Raw genomic sequence first — 20,640 nt, 5'->3', positions numbered from 1 at the left:
GCCTCCAGCCTGAGCCCACTCCAACCCTCACCCCAAATAAGGAAGAAGCTCCCTGCTCCAACCCTTCTGGGAACTGGCAAGGGAACTATTGCTTCACACACACACACACACACACACACACACACACACACACACACATATTCTGGGAGCTAGCAAGGGAACTATTGCTTCCCTCTCTCTCTCACACACACACACATTCTTCGGCCAGAGCAGGAGCCCCAGTAAAGCCTCGCCTGAAACTCTCCTCTGCCCTCTGCTCAAGTTCTGCAGATTGCAGAAGGCCAAGACTGGTCGTACCACGTGGGGGAAGGTGTCTCCAAAGAGCATTTTCACTTCTAGCACGTGTGAATCTTGATTAACCGTCAAGTCCATGTGGGGGAAAAAAAAACTGTGCGGTCAGAGATCGTGATGGATTTAAGAGTGAGAAACGGGGAAAATGCCAGCTTTCATGCCCTCCAGGGTTTCGAAAAGACTCCTTAACGGTTCCAAGTCAGCTCCTCCCACAGACGCCCGTGTGCTGTCAGACTAGTGGTTCACCAGACTGCCGCTCAGCGGCTCGAGGCGGGGGCCGGTTTCCGCGGCCCTAACACTCACCGAGTCCTGTCCCAGGGCCGCTCACAGGGCTGGGGGACCGCTGCTGCGCACATCCAGAGGCCGGGCGTAATCGGTGCTTCACCTGACTTAGCAACCAGACCACTCAAGCTGCCTCTCTTCCCTCCCTCCACCCCGTCTAGTTACCCGGGAAAAACCCGAGGGAAACCCGGGAAAAAACGTTGAGCCGAAGAGCCCAGCCCAAACGCAACCTGCAGTGGGGTCTCCGGCCGGAAACCTCCCCGTCCCGGGTCGGCCGGAGGGGAAGGGGCGGGGGCGCAGGAGGCGGGCGGGCGGCGCAGAGGATGCACGCGGGGGTTCTGGGCCTGTCCGCCCTGCTGCTGGCGGCCGAGCAGAGCGCGCGTGAGTGCGGGGCAGGCCATGCTCGCCCCTCCGACCCACCCTGACGCCCGGGGACCCTCACCCCCGCCCCGCCACGGCGGCGCCCTGCACCCCAGCACTGCGCGCCAGTGCTAGCCCTGGGCACTCCGCACCCCCGCCCAGCCCCTCGGGGATCCCCGCGAACGCGTGACCCTCCTGGGGAGGCGTAAATCCCCCGGAGGATGCATGGACCCCTGCCCCGCTGCACGCACGGTCCTCCGGGTGCCTGAGACCTCTCCCTTGCGGATGCACAATCCTCTCCCCGACCCCCAGCCCTGCCCCCTCACCCCCAGCCCTCGTCCCCAGCGGACGGGCGATTCTCGCCGGGAGTCTGAGAACGTCTGACCCGCCCCCTCCCCCCCCCCCCCCCAGCCTTCCCTCCAGAAGGCCTCTCGGTGCTGCGGGGCCGGGGCGCTGCACGCGGGCCTGGCGCGCCCTGCTCATCCCTGACCGCTCCCTCGCCCGCCTGGGGTCCGGGCGGCGCGGGGAGCCGTTTGGGACCGGGTTGGGGTGGGACCGAGCTCGACGTCCGCGGAGCTCTGGAGGACAGTTCACCTCCTGGCCGGAGGCGGCCGGCTGGGGACCCCCAGGCCGAGTGCTGAGCGCGGGCCCGCAGCCGCGGAGGAGCTAGCGCGGGGAGCGGTTTCGCGCCTTTCCAGTTTGAACGCGTAACTCCTTCAGTGCCGGCGCCAAGGCCTCCGCCCCTCTCTGCCCCGCTCCCTACAGCCGCTTCTTCCTCCGCGGGGTCCCCCCGGATGGCGGGTGCGGAGTGGATTTGATGGGGCTCCAGCTTCGAGACCCCCAGGGTTCGTCGCCCCTCCCCAGCTCGCACCACGTTTGAGTGCCGGGCCCTGAACTTGACCCCTGGGAGCGAGTTGCCCGCCACCCCCTCCCCCCGACCTAGTGTTAGCCGGGCCCTTATGAACTGCGGTCCGTGCAGTTCCCCTGAGGTTTCTAAGGTGCACAGAGGAGGCGCCAGGCTGAGATCTGCCTCTAAACTCCCGCCCGGGGCCAGCGCCCCCGATGAGACAGGACCCCAGTCCCAGCACCCACTCCAGGGGGTCCCGCAGACCAGCCTCCTCCTTCCCTCCCAGCCAGGGCTTGGGCATTCCTCAGCTTGGGGAGCTGTGACTCCACCTGACGCTTTTTGCCTGGGGGACCCTAGTTTGCTGTGTGTGCCAGGTGATTAGAGCAGGGGACAGAACCAAGGAGATCCAACCAGTCCATCCTAAAGGAAATCAGCCCTGAATATTCATCGGAAGGACTGATGCTGAAGCTGGAGCGCCAGTACTTCAGCCATGTGATGTGAACAGCTCACTCATTGAAGAAGACCCCGATGCTGGGAAAGATTGAAGGCGGGAGGAGAAGAGGGCGACAGAGGATGAGATGGTTGGGTGACATCACTGACTCAACGGACATGAGTTTGAGCAGACCCCTGGGAGATAGTGAAGGACAGAGAAGCCTAGTGTGCTGCAGTCTATGGGGGTCTCAAAGAGTCAGACAGGACTTAGCAACGCAACAAAACACAGAGCCTGTGAACCAAGGAGGGGCTGCCCAAGCTGGGGCTTCTCAGTCCAGACCTGCAGGGCTCCTGTCTGTACCCGGGGCTGGTACCCTCTTGCTGCTGCAGTTCACAGCCTCATGCACCCATGAGCCCGTGCTAAGTACCCAGTGTTTTGTGCATGCTGCCCTATGCGAACCAGCAGTCTCCTTCTCGGACCATGATGTCTGATCCTTTGGGTAGCTCTGGCCCTTCCATTCAACCTCCTTCCCCTCTAGGCTGCTTGTGGGCTCTGCCGGCTCCCGGGCTGGGTCTAGCAGGCAGCCCGGCCAACTCTGGGGATGCAGCGTTGCCCAGGCGCCCCCCCCTCCCCCGCCCCCCACCCCCAGTCTCCCACTAACCCTCTGGTCCTTCCTCTTTGGCCCCAGGCCTCTGCGCTGTGATTTACTACTTCACCACAGGCCGCCTCCTCTGGGCCTGGCTGGTCCTCTTGGTACTACTGCCCGGCTTCTTGGTCCAGGGCCTGAGCTATCTCTGGTTCCGAGAAGATGGACGTCAAGGTGGCTGCTTGCTGGTGGTCCTGCACCTCCTCCAGCTCGGTGTGTGGAAGCGGTAAGAACAGACAGCCCCTTTCACTCCGCTGGGTGACTTTACACCTGAGATAGGAGAGTCACTCTACACATAGAAACCCATAGAAAGTCAATCGGTTCGGGGCAGCCCATGTGAACCCCACCCCTTCACCCGAGGAGGGCGGCACAGATTGAAGCAGTGCAGTAGGCTGCATGGTGACATTTGCATTAAGTTTTTATTGCAAGAAGAAACCATTTGAGTGCCAGGGACAAAGTTTTCCATAAAAAGCAGCCTGGACAGGCGAGTACTCAGCGGGCTGGCCTGTGGGAGACCAGACCAGTGCAGCCCCTTAGCTCAGGGTACAGGAAGGCGCCCAGGGTGGGAAGGCCATCCAAGGAGTGGCTGTCTAGTCTCAGATCTCAGGCTGTGCTGCTGGGTATTTTATGCCCTCAAGCTGTAGCCCAAGGCTTTCTTTAGAGGAACTGAAGTGAGTTTTATGGTGTCTCAGCAGACTCTGAGGAGGGAGTGCATCTCAAGCTGGAGGCAGAGGGTGCTTCTTTTTTTTTTTTTTTGGCCTTGCAGCCAGGCATGTGGGATCTTAGTTCCCTGACCAAGGATCGAACCCTGGGGCCTCTGCAGAGAAAGCCCAGAGTCCTAACATTGGACTGCCAGGGAATACCCCAGAGGGTGCTTCTTATAAAGATATTATGCAGCTAGCCAAATTTCACTGGGGTTCTCTGAGCTAGATCCCTCCATCTCTAAAAGCCCCAAAAGCATTTTCAGCCACACCAATTTAGCCTAATGGTGGACCGTTGTGTTCAAGCTGTGTGGTTTCTCTGAAAAGATGAGATTCTGACCAGTGGGGAGAGAGCAGAGGCGGCTTTTCCTTCTGGTTCAGGGGGGATTGGAGCCTGTCGTGGGCACTACTCACGTGTGCAGATGCTTCTCTCAGCCCAGCTTGGTCTGAAAACCATTAAGGGCTCGAGTCCTTCTGGGGACCACCTGGTACGTTATAGCCAACAAGCATGTGACCTCAAAGATAGACCACCTCTTGAAAAAATGAATCAGCTTTCCCCTAAGCAAACATGTCATAGCTCAGAAGAAGAGTGAAGTCCGTGCCAGTCACTTGAGAGAAGCTTCCTGAATAACTGTCAGATAAGTTTGCCTTCTGGGGTCCTGTGGGGACCCTCCAGCCCATCCGATCCACTACCTTTTTCAGAAGTGGGGCAGGGTCAGGCTCACGTGTCTACTTTCATGCTGGTGTCCAACGCTGACCCCCTACTCTTCCCCAAGTCTCTCCAATGATGTCATGAATACTAAATACATTTTTTTAAATGGAAATAAGTGAATAGACATGAAGATTAGAAATTAGGAAGAACAACCAGTCATCTATATTTCTTCTTATTTTAAAAAAATCAGTTAAGGTGACTAAAATATATATATATATATATATAATTTAAAAGGACAAAAAAAAAAGGCAAGAAGAAAGAAAAGAAGTGAGAACATTCAGGAAGCAGAAGGGAGTGTTGGAAAAGAAGGTAATGGCAAAATACAGTTACTCGAGGTGAATACGTCTGGGTCTGAGTTTCGCTGGTAGCTCAGACGGTAAAGCTCCTGTCTACAATGTGGGAGACCCGGGTTTAATCCCTGGGTCGGGAAGATCCCCTGGAGAAGGAAATGGCAATCCACTCCAGTACTGTTGCCTGGAAAATCCCATGGACAGAGGAGCCTGGTAGGCTACAGTCCATGGGGTCGCAAAGAGTCGGACACGACTGAGTGACTTCACTTTTGTTAACATAAGAAGCTCCATGGTTTCTGTGTTTAAAAAAAAAAAAAAAGAACAAATTGAAATCTACTTCCTTAGAAGAAAGCTTTGAAAGTTAAAGTAGAAAACAAATCTATTTCTCATCCTGCAACCAGCATATCTGGCTTTCACAAAGAAGACACTGGATAATGAATTGTCTTTAAGCAAATCCACACGGAATTTTGTAATGGACTCCCCATCGGGGTTAATCAAGAAGCCTCTCAGCAAACTGCAGTTCAGTAAAAGCGCCTCTAGGTGGAGCCAAGGCAACTCTGTTTGCGCAATCCTCAGTTCAGTTCAGTTCAGTTGCTCAGTCGGGTCCGACTCTGCAACCCCATGGGCTGCAGCACGCCAGGCCTCCCTATCCATCACCAACTCCCGGAGTTTACTCAAACTCATGTCCTTTGAGTAGGTGATGCCATCCAATTATCTCATCTTCTGTCATCCCCTTCTTCTGCCTTCAATCTTTCCCAGCATCAGGGTCTTTTCAAATGAGTCAGCTCTAAGCATCAGGTGGCCAAAATATTGGAGTTTCAGCTTCAGCATCAGTCCTTCCAATGAATATTCTGAACTGATTTCCTTTAGGATGGACTGGTTGGATCTCCTTGCAGTACAAGGGACTCTCAAGAGTCTTCTCCAACACCACAGTTCAAAAGCATCAATTCTTCGGCACTCAGCTTTCTTGATGGTCCAACTCTCACCCATACATGACTACTGGAAAAACCATAGCTTTGACTAGACAGACCTTTTTAAAAAGGGATCCTGGCCTGGATGGTAAAGAATCCACCTGCAATGCAGGAGACCCAGTTTGATCACTGGGTCTGGAAGGTCCCCTGGAAGAAATGGCAACCCACTCCATTTCGTGCCTGGAGAATCCCATGAACAGAGAAACCTGATGGGCTACAGTCCATGGGGTCACAAAGAGTCAGACATGACTGAATGACCTAGCACACATGCGGCTCGATACAATACAGAAGACTGTACTAACTACAGAGAAACCAATTAAACAAAAACTTCCTGATGTAAAGTAGCTTATAAAAAGTTCAAGGAGTTAAAACATAAATGTTTTCCTTTTTTTTCTTTTTTCCGGCCACATGTCATGGGATCTTAGTTCCCCCATCAGGTACAGGGATTGAATCTGTGTCCCCTGCATTGGAAGTGCAGAGTCTTAACCACTGGACTGCCAGAGAAGTCCCATGTATTGTTTTGTTTAATTCCAAATAATACAGATAATGTTAAGTCTGACTGCTCAAAAGAACTTGACATTAGTAACTACTTGTTTAAACAAAGTCAGTTACATTTTTCTATTTTGTTTTTATATTTCTACTCTAATGCTATATGTTACCAACGAGTAAAAAGTTTTTAAGTTAACAAATGCATTTGTAAACTCAACATGAGATCATAGAAGAATACCTAATCCATCTCATCCTGAGCCTGTGTTTTGGGTTAAAAATATTTGTTTAGTGGAAGGGAAAAATTATTACAAAGAAAGTTGAGATGAGCTTTAAGGATATGTAAGGCAAGCTTAATATCGATGGGTATAAAATTTAACATTTAAAAGTTTGTAATTTACATTCCCATCAATAAGCTCATGAAAAGATGCTCAACTTCACTAACCATTAGGGAAATGCAAATCAAACCATAATGAGATACCACTTCACACCCATTAGGATGGCTACTATCCCCCACCACCACACACAAAAAAAAGGGGGGGGGGGACATGTTAGCAGGGATGTGGAGAAATTAGAACCCTTGTGTACTGTTGGTGGCCATCTGAAATAGTGTAGGCACTGTGGAAAGCAGTATGCTGCCAAGTCGCTTCAGTCGTGTCCGACTCTGTGCGACTCCATAGACGGCAGCCCACCAGGCTCCCCCGTCCCTGGGATTCTCCAGGCAAGAACACTGGAGCGGGTTGCCATTTCCTTCTCCAATGTATGAAAGTGAAAAGTGAAAGGGAAGTCTCTCAGTCGTGTCCGACTGTCAGCAACCCCATGGACTGCAGCCCACCAGGCTCCTCTGTCCATGGGATTTTCCAGGCAAGAGTGCTGGAGTGGGGTGCCATTGCCTGCTCTGGAAAGCAGTATAGTAGTTCCTCAATTACTTAAACATAGAATTACCGTATAATCCAGCAATTCCACTTCTCGGTAAATATCCAAACAGGTTGAAAGCAGTGTCCTGAAGAGATCTTTGTACACCTACGTTCGTAGCATCATTCAAAATAGCCAAAACATGAGGCAACCCAAGTGTCTATTAACGGATGAATGGATAAGTAAAGTGTGGTCTATACATGCAATGGAAAACAGAAGCAAATTCCGTAACATGCTACAGTATGGATGAGTCTCGAGGACATGATGCAGTAAGACACATGTTGTATAATTCCACTTACATGAGGTGTCTAGAGTGGCCGAAACCATAGAGAGAGAAGTTGGAATGGTGGTTGCCAGGGCCTGGGGGAGAAGGGTCCATGACCATGCCACTGGGCGTTTTATGCCCACCTTGTCCTCTCTCCCAGGACCCCTCTCACCCCTCTCATTTTGGCACATCTTTCTTCCTGCTTAAAACTTGGCGCGTGTGTGCGGCATTCTTTCCATAACTGATTCTTGGGCTTCTAGAGGTCTTCAGTTTCTTTTGTGGCCTCTGCAGTCTCCAGCAGGTGGAAGCAGCCCATAAAGATGCCTGCTGAATGAACAGGGGCAGCTGGGAGGGTAGGAAGGGGGGCTGGGGTGTCCCCAGAACTGAGGATTCAGGACCCGAAGGGCAGCTACAGGTTTGGCTTCATCTGCTTTTTCTTAACATTCTGTTTGGGTCAGAGATCACAGCTTCAAAGACTCAGTGAGAAATCACTTCACTCCGGGATCCAAGTCATGAAAAAGGAAAGCTGTTTTCTCTTGAGCCCCTTTCCTGGGCTCTCGGTACCCTGATTAAGAACATTTCAAAGAGGACCCCCTCCTGTTCTGGCCGAAGAAACGTTGGCCAGAGATCAGAGAGAGAGGGCGTTTGGGGTGACTTGAAAGGCACACCCAGCTCTGGTTCAGAAATCAGTAAATTTAAATGATTTCCAGTTTTTCTTAACTTGGATAGGACTGAAGTTTGCGATCGCCCGTGGACTTGGCGGGCATGCCTGTCCCCGCTGCAGGCAGGTGTAGGGATCACCTTGTTCCTGCCCCTGGGAGGGTGAGGGGGAATTTGCTATGAAAACCTTAAGTCCTCAGAGCCTCCAGTGACATTTTTATACATGCATGACTGTCCAGGTGGCACAGGATCGTGGTCCATGGCACCTCTGGTCAGCTTGCATGAGTCTGAAGCATCAGGAAAGGTTTCAAGGGTGGGCTTATCGAAAGTAGAATGAAACAGAAACACTTACTGACTTTTTTTTTTTTTTTTTCCTCTTGTGTTGACTCCTTTTCCTGGATGTGAGGAATGTGGCCCGCCCCCTGGAGGAGCCAGTGTGTCCCTGTACCTGGGTCAGCCTGGTCTTGCAGACCCTCCAGTAGCCCCCTGCCCTCCCTGCTGTCCAACGGGACTGCATTAATTCCCATCGTGAGAGGCTCTGGAGAAGGGCATGGCAACCCACTCCCATATTCTTGCCTGGGGAATCCCATGGATAGAGGAGCCTGGCGGGCTACAGTCCAGGGGGTCACACAGAGCGACTAACACTGGCGGCCCTGGGCTCGGGGAGGGGGCTCAGGCTTAGCTCAGGATTCGCAGGGCTCAGTGAGAGCCCCAGCAAACCTGTCTGCTCCCAGCTCCCAACCCAGCAGCCCTTCCATGTGTGGGCAGAGTGAGGTCAGCTGGGCAGGATTCCTACACTGGGAACAGAAGCACCACCCTCAGCCTAGAGTCAGGGCTCAGGGACCTGGGATGCGGACGTGGCGGGCTAGGCCCTAGAACGCTCTCGGTCTCTAGGTGATACACCAGGAGAGGGGTCCAACTGAGCCCTTGCAGTGCGGTTCTGAGTCCTGGCCCTCCTCCGCCCCAGGCATTGGGACGCTGTGTCCTCCAGCCTCTGGAAGGAAGGGCAGGCCGTCCCCCAGGCCCGGCTGCTGCTGTGGGAGGCAGACCTGGCGGCCCTGCACCTCCTCGAAGCCCTGCTTCAGGTCGGGCCCCACCTGCTGGTCCAAACATACGTTTTCCTCGCCTCTGACTTCACTGCTCCCGTGCCAGGTGAGTGACTTCCACCCCAGACCGCAGACTGCCTGACTTCTCATGGGGGACAGAAGCTAACTCCTTGTTTAGCAAACCCTGGCAACCTAAGATGTCCCCTGTTAGGCAGAGTTAGGGCAGCCCAAGCTCACTACGGTGCACAAAAGTGAAAAAGTGAAAGTGTGAGTCACTCAATCGTGTCTGACTCTTTGCGACCCCATGAACTGTAGCCCTCCAGGCTCTTCAGTCCATGGGATTCTCCAGGCAAGAACACTGGAGTGGGTTGCCATTTCCTCCTCCAGGGGATCTTCCCAACCCAGGGATCAAATCTAGGTCTCCTGTATTGCTGGCAGATTCTTTTACCATCTGAGCCACCAGGGATGTTACCTACAATGCCCAAGGTGATGGTTAAAACTGGCTTTTGTCTGGGGCGGTGAGTTCCCAGGGGGTGGACTTCCTTCGTGGGGGTTGGTCCGTGAGAGGAAAGTTGCAGGTGGTGAGAGGACCCTGAAAGCACCTTGGGGAGGCCTATGCTGCCCCTTGTGAGATCAGTATGTTTGTTTCTCCTGGGACTAACTCTGTGCAGCCTGAGCCTCACCCCTTGAGAGCAGTGGGATCAACACCTCGGGCGCCAGCAGAGGTGCTGGCACTCAGGCCAGGGCTCAGGGTGTCTCCTCCGGGCCTGGCACCCCCTACTGTTCTGGTCTTGTTTATCTGGTTACACCTCCTTTGTATGGACTGAGGGCCTCCCAAGTGGCACAAGTAGTAAAGAATCCATCTGCCAGTGCAGGAGATAGAAGAGACGTGAGTTTGATCCCTGAGTCAGGAAGATTCCCCTGGAGGAGGACATGGCCACCCACTCCAGTATTCTTGCCTGGAGAATCCCACGGACAGAGGAGCCTTTTAAGCTATGGCTCACCAGGGGTTGCAGAGTTGGACACAACATACATGCATGCGTATGGGTTGAACTGCAAAGTACAACTGAGATGAAATACCATGTTCAGAGCTGTTAAGAGCTGCTTCGTCATAAACCAGAGGTGCTCGAGGGAAAGTGGCTGGGCTGCTTTTTTTTTTAATAATTTTATTTATTTATTGATTGATTGCCCTGGGTATTCGTTTTGCTGTGTGGGCTTTCCTCTGGTTGCTTTGAGTGGGGGCTACCCTCTAGTGGTGGAGTATGGGCTTCTCATTGCAGTGGCTTCTCCTGTTGTGGGGCACAGGGTCCAGGTGAAGGGGCTTCAGTAGTTGTGGCAGGTGGGCTTGGTAGGTGCGGCTCCCGGGCTCACGAGCACAGGCTCAGTGGTCGTGGTGCTCGGGCTGAGTTGCTCCCTAGCACATGGGATCTTCTTCCCAGACCAGGGATCAAACCCATGTCTCCTGCATTGGCAGATGGCTTCTTTACCACTGAGCCACCAGGGAAGCCCTTGAGCCTTTTTTCTTAAGTGTGAACCCACGGAGAGCCCAGCCTGCCTTGGTGGGGAGGAGTACCCAAGTCCTTGTTTCTTCTGCATGGAGACAGACCTGCATGTTTGCATGGAGGTGGCGGTGCCCTCTGTGAAGGCAGGTTCTGTTGGTTAGCGGTCCTAGGGTCCCGCTTGCCTTCCAGGAGTGAGTGCCCTGTGCTCCTGGACCACGCTCTCCTGGGCCCTGGTGTGCTACGCCCGATCCCTGCGCTCCATGAAGCCGGACCACTCCTCTGCACCCTGGACAGCCCTTGGCTGCCAGCAGCTCTGGAGGATGGGCATGGTCGGGGCTCGCGTCCTCAGCCTGGTTCTCTTCTTCTGGGCTTACCGCGTCTGGGTGCTGGTTGTCGCAGGTAAGCTGAGCTTCTGTCCCGACAGTCTACTGCTGCATGACAAGCAACCCCAGAGCTTAATGCCTGAAAAGAACCATTGGTGAGCAACGACCCGGCCTCTGAGGGCCGACCGGGATTCACTGGGGCTTCCTGCCTGCAGGGTCCTCACACCATCCCTGTAGGCTTGCAGGTATCTGGACCCACAGAGGGGCTTCCCTGGGCTGGCTATTTAGACATCCTGCATCCGGGGCCCCTCCACCCTGTCCATGCAGGAGAGCCAGCTGGCTTCAGACGTGGCAGCTGAGAATTCCAAGAACAAGGGGGTGGGAGTGGCCAGTCCTCTTAAATCTAGCCCAGACCTGGATCAGCACGACTTTGGCTGAATTTTGCCCGGCAAAGCGGTCTCGGCCAGCCCAGGTTCAGGAATGTGGAGGGATGCCCTGAGTGTCCAGGGAGAGAGGAATGCACGAAGGCTCACGTGACATTAAACATGCAAATGTTTTGTGTCCCTTGGATCTCTCCTGGGTTTTCATCTGTCTCCTTGGATGCCGAGTCACACGCAGTCAGAACAGAGAGGAGGGTTATGCCCCCGGATTCCGAGTCCCTGCCCCACCCCTCCTTCTTCCCCCAGCCCTGCCCCCTCTCTGGGCCCTAACTCCCGGGGCTGCTCTCTCCAGGTGCCCACTGGCTGGTGATGACCTTCTGGCTCGTGGCTCAGCAGAGCGACATCGTGGACAGCACCTGCCACTGGAGGCTCTTCAACCTGCTCATGGGTGCCGTGTTCATCCTCTGCTACCTCAACGTCTGGGACGGCCCCTCCAGAAACAGGATGGTCACTTTCTACACGGCAAGTGATCCTAACTTTACTGTATACATGAAACGTGGGCGTGCATGTCTGTGTGTGTGTGTGCATGTGTGCAATTGTGCACACATATCTATTATGAAGGAATAGCTTGATTTTCGGAAAAACTCTAAAAAAAATTATAGTCTTGAGCAGAGATGATGGTCTCTGAAAGGAGCAAGCAGATGTCTGTTTCCACGTAGTTATCATAGCGAGGATTGTGGTGTATTTGGTGATGCTTTTCAGCGGCTCTCTACATCAGCCCATCTGATAAATATAATCACAGTTCTATTCTTTGTCATATGCGTGACATCCTTGTCAATCAGCTCAATTGCTGAGTCATAGCTGTGGTCATAGATAGTGTTAAAAACACAAAGGTGACGTAATGCTTATCTGTAGGCAGCTTCTAGTCCATTGGAGGAAATAAGCTTGTACCCAAATAATAATAAATAATCTCTGGGACGGCCCCTCCAGAAACAGGATGGTCACGTTCTACACGGCAAGTGGTCCTAACTTTACTGTATACGTGGAACGTGGGCGTGCATGCATGTATATTATTTGTACCCAAATAATAATAGAGAGGCAGAATGTGGACCAATGCCAGCAGAGAAAGCAGTGTCTGAATCTCAGAGGATTATCACTTCCTGCTCGGATGACCAGGGACACTTTTGACGAGAGGCAGGAAGTTGAGCTGTATTGCAGAAGGCAAAGGAGAGCCTGGATCAGCCACAAGCTTCAGAGCTGAGGCTTTGGAACCAGACGGCTTCCATGGGACCCTGGCTCTGTCATTAACCGTTACCAGCTGTGACTGAGAATTTAGACTCTCTGGACCTATTTTTTCATCAGCGCTTCAGAAACTCACCTCTTGGTGTCGCTGAGAGAATAATGTTAAGACCTACCTACTTTTCAGGGTCCCTATGAAGAGTAAATAAAATAATAAACTTGGACTGAAATAAGAAACCAAGAGTGGCCTTTACCAAAAATAGAAGTTGAGACTTTCAGAGGTGCCGGCGCTTCAGGACAGAGACCAGAGTGAAGAAGGGAAAAGCCGGGGAGGCAGGTCCGGTCCAGGGCAGGTGACGGCGTGGTCACCTCCGGGTTTAGGAGAGCCCCGTAGAGCTCGCTGACCCCCGAGGCCACAGGCCCACAGAGGACCCACGATACTGGGTGAGTCATGCCAGGCCTCAGTCTCCACATCTGGAAATGGGGAGTAACCAGGCCCCTCACACCGTGTGGGCTGAGGGCTGGGTGTGTGGTCCAGCTTAGCCCACACACTGCGAATAAAAGAGGGTGAATTTCATTGTCCGTTTGTGGGAGCATCACGCTCACGTGCTGATGTCCAGAGGCACCCTGAGAAGCAGAACCAAATGAGGAGGCGTTTCACATTGGCTGGTTCTGCTTGCTTCTGTCACATTCGCACCCTCGTCAGCAGATCGTGTCCTGGGAGTTTCAGGGGCCGTTATACAAGGAAGGGGGACTTCCCAGGTGGCTCGCTGGGTAAAGAATCTGCCTGCCATGCAGGAGAAGCAAGAGACTCGGATTCAATCCCTGGGTCCCAAAGATTCCCTGGAGAGGGGCATGGCAACGCACTCCAGTGTTCTTGTCAGGAGAATGCCATGGACAGAGGGCCTGGCGGGCGCCAGTGCAGGGGTCGCCCAGAGCCAGCCATGACTGAAGTGACTGAGCGCACGTGCATCATACAAGGAAGGGAGAAAAGTGCTTCCTTCTTTCCAGCCGTCTTAGGCACTGGGCCACTGAGCTCAGAGCGATCAAGCAGGAGAGGCAGAAATTAGACAGTGCGGAAGTTTCGAGTGGGGAGAAGCCGCAGAAGCACAGTGAAGGCTGTGGAACCCAGGGGGCGCCCAAGGGAGAGCACATGTGGATGGTGCTGAGATAACACATCCAGACACGGAGGAAAGGCGAGGGACACAGATGCTGATAACTCAACTGCAACAAGCAGAGGCATCCCGCATGGACTGACCCCTCACCTCCATTGACGCGGAGGCGACTGCACGTTTTAAAGGGGGAACGGGGGGAGGGAACGGTGTGGTCTCCGCCAAAGTCGGGGAGTGACTGCACACCATCTGCACACCATCGTTAACACACTTCCCACGTATTCATGACGGGAGGCAGCGTTAACACACTTCAGAGCTGGGTTTCCCTGGTGACTCAGATAGTAAAGAATTTGCCTGCAGTGTGGGAGAACTGGGTTCAATCCTTGGGTCGGGAAGCTCCCCTGGAGAAGGAACTGGCACCCCACTCCAGTATTTTTGCCTGGAAAATCCCATGGACAGAGGAGCCTGGCGGGCTATAATCCATGGGGTCACAAAGAGTCGGACATGACTGAGCAACTAACACATATACAGAGCTGGGAGAGTCGTCTCCTGGGATGTTTGTGTTTCCGAGGGCTGGTTCTCAGGTCCTGGAGAAGACAGCTCTGGGCGGTCAAAGACTGACATTTCAGAGGAGCAGAGAAAATATGTGTAATTGCAGGCTTTCTAAAGTAGCTCCCCTGCGTGGAAGGGTCTGGGCGGCTCTTGCCTTATGACCAGGTTTTTTCCAGAACAAACAGTAAGTGCTCCGGACAGCACCGAGCTTTCTCAGGCAGGAACTTCTTTGGGGCTGGGTCACCACGCTGGGGATGCAGGCTTGAGCTATTAGAAAGTACGTTAGTGTTGGTTTCAACAGTCGTTTCTGCTTCAGGTCTGCAGTTGTTATAGGCCAAGCAGAGCACTCAGAGGAGCCCGTCTGAGTCAAGTTTGGTCCAGAAGAGCATCTTTGTCAGTGGGAAGTGGTTGCATTCACCTCCTGTTGGTTCTGTTTTTCTGGAGGGCCCTGACAAACGCAACCACTAGAAACAGAACCAGTGAGATATGTCTAGATTCGTAATTGATTTGGTATAGGGATTTTCTCATGCAATTACAGCGCCACCAAGTCCCACAGTCGCCCTCCACAAGCTGGAGAACCAGGAAGCTGGTGATTATTCAGTCCAGGCCCAAAAGACCAAGAACCATGACTCCGGTGTCCAGGGCCGGGAGGAGATGGGTGTCTCGGGCAAATATTTGGGGAAAAAAAAAATTCTGAAATTGTTATGAACGTTTGTGACTCACTGGAATCCAGTGTCACTGTGAGCTCTGCAGATACTTTTAATTATCTCATGATAAAACTAACATGTGTATACAGTTAACATGAGACTATGCAACAGATAAAGCAGCAAACAGAATTCCCTGTCAGCCCCACCCGACTCACCAAAGGGACCCCTGCGGCCTTGTGAACCGTGCCCTTCCGTTTTCTGTGCGTTTCTGCCTCTGCAGACACTTAGTGAGCTGCAGTGAGAACAGGAGGGCCCCCTTGGCAGGAGAGGCTCACTCAGCCCTGCCCTGCTGCTAGGGGGGCCCGGTCAGCAGCGGGAGCCCCCAGCCCTGAAGGGGGCTGCAGGAGATTGCAGGGCGGGAGCGTGCCCAGGCCGCATGCACTGCCCGGGTGTGCTGACTCTGCTGTTCTCACAGGTGATGCTGCTCGAAAATATCATCCTCGTGCTGCTGGCGACGGACTTTCTCCAGGGGGCCTCGTGGACCAGCCTGGGGGCCGTTGCAGGCGTCTTGTCTGGATTTCTGATCGGTGAGCCCCGAGGTCGCCTTCGCTGCCCCTCTGTCCCCCACCCACCTCCCACAACTTGCTTCTTTGCGGTCAGCTCACCCCAGGGGTAGGAATTGGGGCTCGGAAGTGGCTGGGTAGAGACCAGGGCCAGGCCCTGCACTGAGGATGGCCAGGCCACCTCTGCAGGCGTGAGGGCCTGGATCGGCCTTTGTCTCCTTAGCTCAGCTGTGCTCAGAGCCGCAAACCAAGCAGGGGCCGCCCCAGAGGTGGCCTGTTGGTGAGGCTGGAGGGGCTCAGGCAGAGCCAGGCCAACTGGCCCTTGCCCCCAGCTTCCGGAGGCAGCAGAACTCCCGAGTGTCCAGTGCCCTGGACTAGAGTCTTCAGTGGGGAGGTGGAGCCCAGGCTATAAAGCAGCAGCTCCAGCTTCCATCTTGAGCTGCCTGGATAAACATTTGTTGAGTGCCTACTACATGCCAGCCTGGGGCTGCCACCAAGAAACCAGTTAAACAGCAGACTTTTGAGGAAAGTCTGTCTTCACTGAACACACACAGCCCTGCGACTGGCAGGATGGAGTACGGACGGGGTCAGCTCCCCTTTCTTGGTCTCAGGGGGCTCCTCATAGCAGAAGGGGAACAATCCCTCCTGCCCACTGACCGTGAGGACTCAAGACACTGGGTGGAAATGGCCTGAGCCGTGTCCCCTGCAGAGACAACACTGGGTCACCCTCCATTAGGAGTTCTGACTGCATTCCCCCAGAGATGCTGAGAGCAGGCGAGGGGACGCCTGTTGGGTTCCTTCTAGCTGCATCCTTGCTGCGTTTCCTGGCCCTGCTCACACCACCCCCCAACCCCCGCCCCCGTATCAGGCTTCACACTGTTTATTACAAGCTCCCTGAAACCCGGCGCTTGGTCCAGTACAACAGGAAACTGGAAATAACGTGGGAGGATTACTGGAATGCTCTGCTAAATAAATTATTGCCGCAGTCAACACTTCTGATCAAAATAAATGAAGCTGACAACAATGTGATTCAGATGTTTGTGCACAAAGGAAGTTTTGTTGCTGCTCGTGGAAATTCCTTGATATGGGGGTTTTGATGGGTATGTTTAACCTCTGCTTGGGTCTTGTTTGTGAAATGATTATCTCTCTCTCCCTTCACTTTGGAATCCATCATCGGTATGTGGATGGTTGTATTCTGAGTATTTGACCTGGTTTTCTGAAAGTGAAATTACCTTTTCTATCAAACCTCTCTCTCTGTCTCACATACATGCCCGCATACACCTAGAGGACTCGGTTGGAGCCTCCTTCAAGGAAGAAGTCATAAAATCTCTAAGATTTAAACTCTGTTCTTAAATTTTTTTAAGGGTAGAAACATTTGCAGTTTATTGGAACTGTGTATGTGTGTATGTGTGTGTATGGATGCACACTCACTCAGTTGTGTCTGACTCTTTTGCGACCCCATGGACTGTAGCCCATCAGTCTCCTCTGTCCATGGAATTCTCCAGACAAGAATACTGGAGTGGGTTGCCATTTCCTTCTCCAGGGGATCTTCCCAACCCAGGGATCAAACCTGTGTCTCTTGCATCTCCTGCATTGGCAGGTGGATCCTTTACCACTAGCACCACCTGGGAAGCCCTATTGGAGCTGGAACATACGTAAATTCCCCCAAATACCCACTTCTGATGCTCCAACAAGAGTCCTGTTTTGGATCCCAAATGATATTACTCTACTCAAAACTGCAGACCCTAGAATTCTGCAAACCACAGGGAGGATGTAGGACTTCAAAGAACGTAACCTTGTGCTTTTTTTCCCCTACCTTGTTTTGCAGGCAGTGTCTCGCTGGTCCTTTACTACAGCCTGCTGCATCCGAAATCCACAGACATCTGGCGGGGCTGTGTACACACGTCCTGTGGCCCCACAGAGGGTAATAAAGCAGAAGAAGACTCTTCTCCACAAGCCCCCGGCCCAGCTGGGGAGGGACTGGACAGCCTGGGGCCCTGCCCAGAGGAAACCAGTGAGCTCCCAAGCCTGGAGAAACCCCCAAGCCCACAGTGGACACCCCCAGAGGCTGGGCTGGAAAGCCAGACAGCGGGGGAGGCCTCTTTGCTTAGCCGCCACCACTGGCTGCTGGTGAAGCTCGCTCTGAAGACAGGGAACGTGTCAAAGATCAATGCAGCCTTTGGAGAAGACGGCCTGGCCCGCTTTTGCTCCCCTGAGTGGGGGTTGAGCCAACACCACAGCGAGGGGAGGACGCCCCCACCCCCGCAGCAGGAGCCCCCTTCATCACCCCAGGACCCTCTAACCTCAGAGGAAGGCTCGGAGTTTCCAGTGGTCCCCAAAGCAGAGGCTGAGGAGACCTCAAGTTACCTGTCTTTTGACAGCCAGAGTCCTGACCGAGCTCCAGCCCAGCAGCCGTCAGCTGCACGGTGGGAGGGCGGCTCAGAGGAGGGATCCCGGGCCGCCCCGGGGGCGAGGGGTGCAGGGGGGCATCCGGGGGGCGAGGGCGGGCAGGGCGGCTCCACGCTGTACTTCAGCGCCACCGCCGAAGGGGCGCTACCCTCCCCCGCGGAGCCGACGCCCCTCTCCGGGAGGGGGCTGGGGTTGGGCAGCTCCGCCCAGCCAGCCACCGAGCGCTTTCCCCTCAGCGTGGCCGACATCAGCCCCATCTTAGGCCCCGGAGGACGCTTGCAGCCCAGCGGCCGGGCCCGGGGCGGCGCGGGGCTCCGGGGGCAGCGGGAGTCCCAGCGTCGCCCTGTCGCCGCTGGCACCCAGAGGCCGCTGCCCGAGGTGCACCCGAGGCCCGCGGACGACGCACCCTGCCTCACGTCCACCCCGGTGCACGGCACCCGCCGGGGGCTGCGGCCGCAGGGCGAGGCTGACGGCCGAGGTTTTCTCCACTGAGCACGATCAGTAGGTGACCCACAGGCCGGCCCATCAGGCTGGTCGCTGGGATGGGGACTCCCGACACCTCCACCCTTGAGTATGTCACAGCCCCTCCGGACGTCTGTCCGCTCAGCCTGAAAACGAGGGAACCGGATTAGATTGTTTCTAAGGTCCCCTGCAAGCACCACACGCCACACTTCGCATAGGAGTCCTTCTCTTAACACCGTGAGGGAGTCGACAACGATAAAGCTTCCTTCCAGTCACCTGCTTCTGGGTTGCCATTCCCTCCTCCTGGAGATCTTCCCTGACCCAGGGATTGAACCTGACTCTCCTGCGTTGCAGGCAGATTCCTTACCATCTGAGCCATCAGGGAAGCCCCTGACAAACTCTATGATCCTTCCTGTGGCTTCCCCAGTAAACTCAAGGGTAAAACCCAGAGTCCTATTTTATTCTGTTAATAACACTTAAGTGGTTATTAATCACTCTTCTTTTTAATGTATTTTAGCTGTTATTTTATGAAATCCCTTGTAAGCCTCAGGACACCTCAGGCCTCTGTCCCGTAGAAGGAGAGTCAGAGAAAAGCCAGAGCTGGACAGAGTTGAAGTGGTGAAAACATTTTATTCAGGAGCTGTTGCAATAGGGGAAGAGGCCTCCGCGTAAAACTGGCTCAACTCTGAACTCAGTGTGGACAAGTGGGGTTTACAGCCGAGGAGCAGGTGGGGCTTAGTGGATGGAAAATTATAAAGAGGAAACATCGGGGTTAGGGGGCTTCTGGCTAAACCAGTGTAACAGGATGCTTGCTGAATGCAGGCCAGTGAGGTCAGACATCCTGGGTCGGAGGATCGGGTGAGTGAGGAACCCGATTGGGTATGGAAGGTGATCAGATACTGAGGGTGGGAGGTTCTGGCTAAGCTGATGTAGCAGGATTCGTGCTAGAACTGGACAAAGCAGAGAGGAACACGAAAGAGGACTTGGCTGAAAAGTTCTGGGGAGCCTGAGCAGGGTTTGGTCAAAGAGAATCTTTGTCAGGAGGACGCGGAAAACAGCATCAGTGGCTCCACCCGGGGCTTCTGGCCTTTCGCCTCCACATCGAAAGCTCGGCAAGAACTGGATGCTTTGTGTGACCTTGAGAAAGCGGTCACTGGAGGGAGCTTTCTACTCGACTCCTCCTTGTCTGGATCTCCGTGGTCAGGACACGCGCACCTCAAGCGTGACGTTTGGAGATGGCACTGCACGTGTCCTCAGGGGAGGACCACCAGGAGCCACCTGAGCTCGAACCAGCAGGTTCAGGACTCATCACGGTGATGGGGAATGAGCGCCACAGGGCATCTCAGGACGAGTCTGAGGAGGGACCGAGGCTGGGACCGCGGTGCGGGAATTGGGAAGGACCTTGGGGAGTAGGTGTCCACTCTGATTCGAGTGCAGTTCTGTGACCTGGCCCCTGCACCTGCAGAGGCTCACGCTCACCTGCAGAGGCTAGACCAGACTGGGAAAGAAGCCGAGCTTGAAAACCGGGCCAGCCGTTGCCCCTTTGGGTAGAAGGAGTGGATCTTGCAGTGCATGCAGTAATGTTGCTTTTTCTCTGTCGCCGTCTCTAGGTGGCCTCTTCTGAAGCTGATAACTTGTGAGACCCTGTGAATGGCAGAACACATGGCCCAGCTGGGAGCATCCAATGAGCTCCCAGATTCAGGGGCTGCTCTCTGCTCCCTCAGGGTATCGGTAGTCATTGCACGGCTGTTTGTTAGGCTAAGTCTCACGTATTGGATATATTCTGTTGATGTTCCTGCTTCAGTGAGTGGCCGTCATCCTGGGCCACTTGAAAGTACAGGCTGCCCCCAGATATTTGCTTGAGGACATTTATCTCATATCTGCTGTCGCACCTTCTTTTCTTGTTTCTTTAAGCCTACCTCACTCCCTTCTCCCTTGAAGCTGCATAGGAAGCAATGCAAGGACTTGCAGAATTGGCTGCTACCGACTGCCCGCATGTCCCACACAAAGGAGGGAAAACGGGCTCTCCAGAAGCTGAGGAAATCAGGCTTGGTCTCCACGAATGTTTCTCTGATGGTTTGCTCCTTGGGACAGGCTGTTTTCTTCAGCTGTTTGCCTGGTGAGGCCTGGCTGGCAGACAGCTTACAGCAAGCAAAGAACACCTGTATGTGGAATTAAATTCTAGATTTTTCTGAAGGACTAGAGATTGCGCCGGTCGTAAGCAAAGCCTCTGAATAACCGTCTGGGTTTTTGTAAAAAAACCGTTGCACGCGCCTGCCTTTATTGCTGAGGTCCCTGCTCTCCTAGAGCACAAGTGGCTCTTACGTTCACAGGCTGGTCGACAGTCTGATCAGGGGGTGGTGTGCTGAATGTCCCCAGAATGGGGACTCCATTCTGGCTGGAGTCTCAGGAACCAGAGCACCCTAGCTTGCAGGAGGAGGGGGTTGCACCAGCCCCAGGAGGGTCCTCTCACTGCAGTGGAGCCCTGGGTGTGCTGTGCTGTTGGTGCTGGTAAGGACCAACGCCAACCCACCATGAGCAGGCCA

At 54.1% G+C, this 20,640-nt stretch overlaps 1 protein-coding gene across 1 annotated transcript; it reads left to right on the top strand.

The window, feature by feature from the left end:
- Positions 1-639: 639 nt before the first annotated feature.
- On the top strand, positions 640-20,296 carry XKR5 (XK related 5). Its single transcript, XM_027530066.1, has 7 exons — positions 640-954; positions 2,902-3,085; positions 8,827-9,011; positions 10,597-10,806; positions 11,463-11,632; positions 15,136-15,247; positions 17,052-20,296. The coding sequence occupies exons 1-7, from the start codon at positions 897-899 to the stop codon at positions 18,122-18,124; spliced, it is 1,992 nt and encodes a 663-aa protein (XP_027385867.1). The 5' UTR covers positions 640-896; the 3' UTR covers positions 18,125-20,296.
- The last annotated feature ends 344 nt before the right edge of the window (positions 20,297-20,640 follow it).

This window comes from Bos indicus x Bos taurus, chromosome 27 (genome assembly GCF_003369695.1).
Source record: "Bos indicus x Bos taurus breed Angus x Brahman F1 hybrid chromosome 27, Bos_hybrid_MaternalHap_v2.0, whole genome shotgun sequence".
Classification (NCBI taxonomy): domain Eukaryota; kingdom Metazoa; phylum Chordata; class Mammalia; order Artiodactyla; family Bovidae; genus Bos; species Bos indicus x Bos taurus.
Note: the sequence above shows the minus strand (reverse complement) of the source record. Positions and strands in the feature narration are given on the sequence as shown.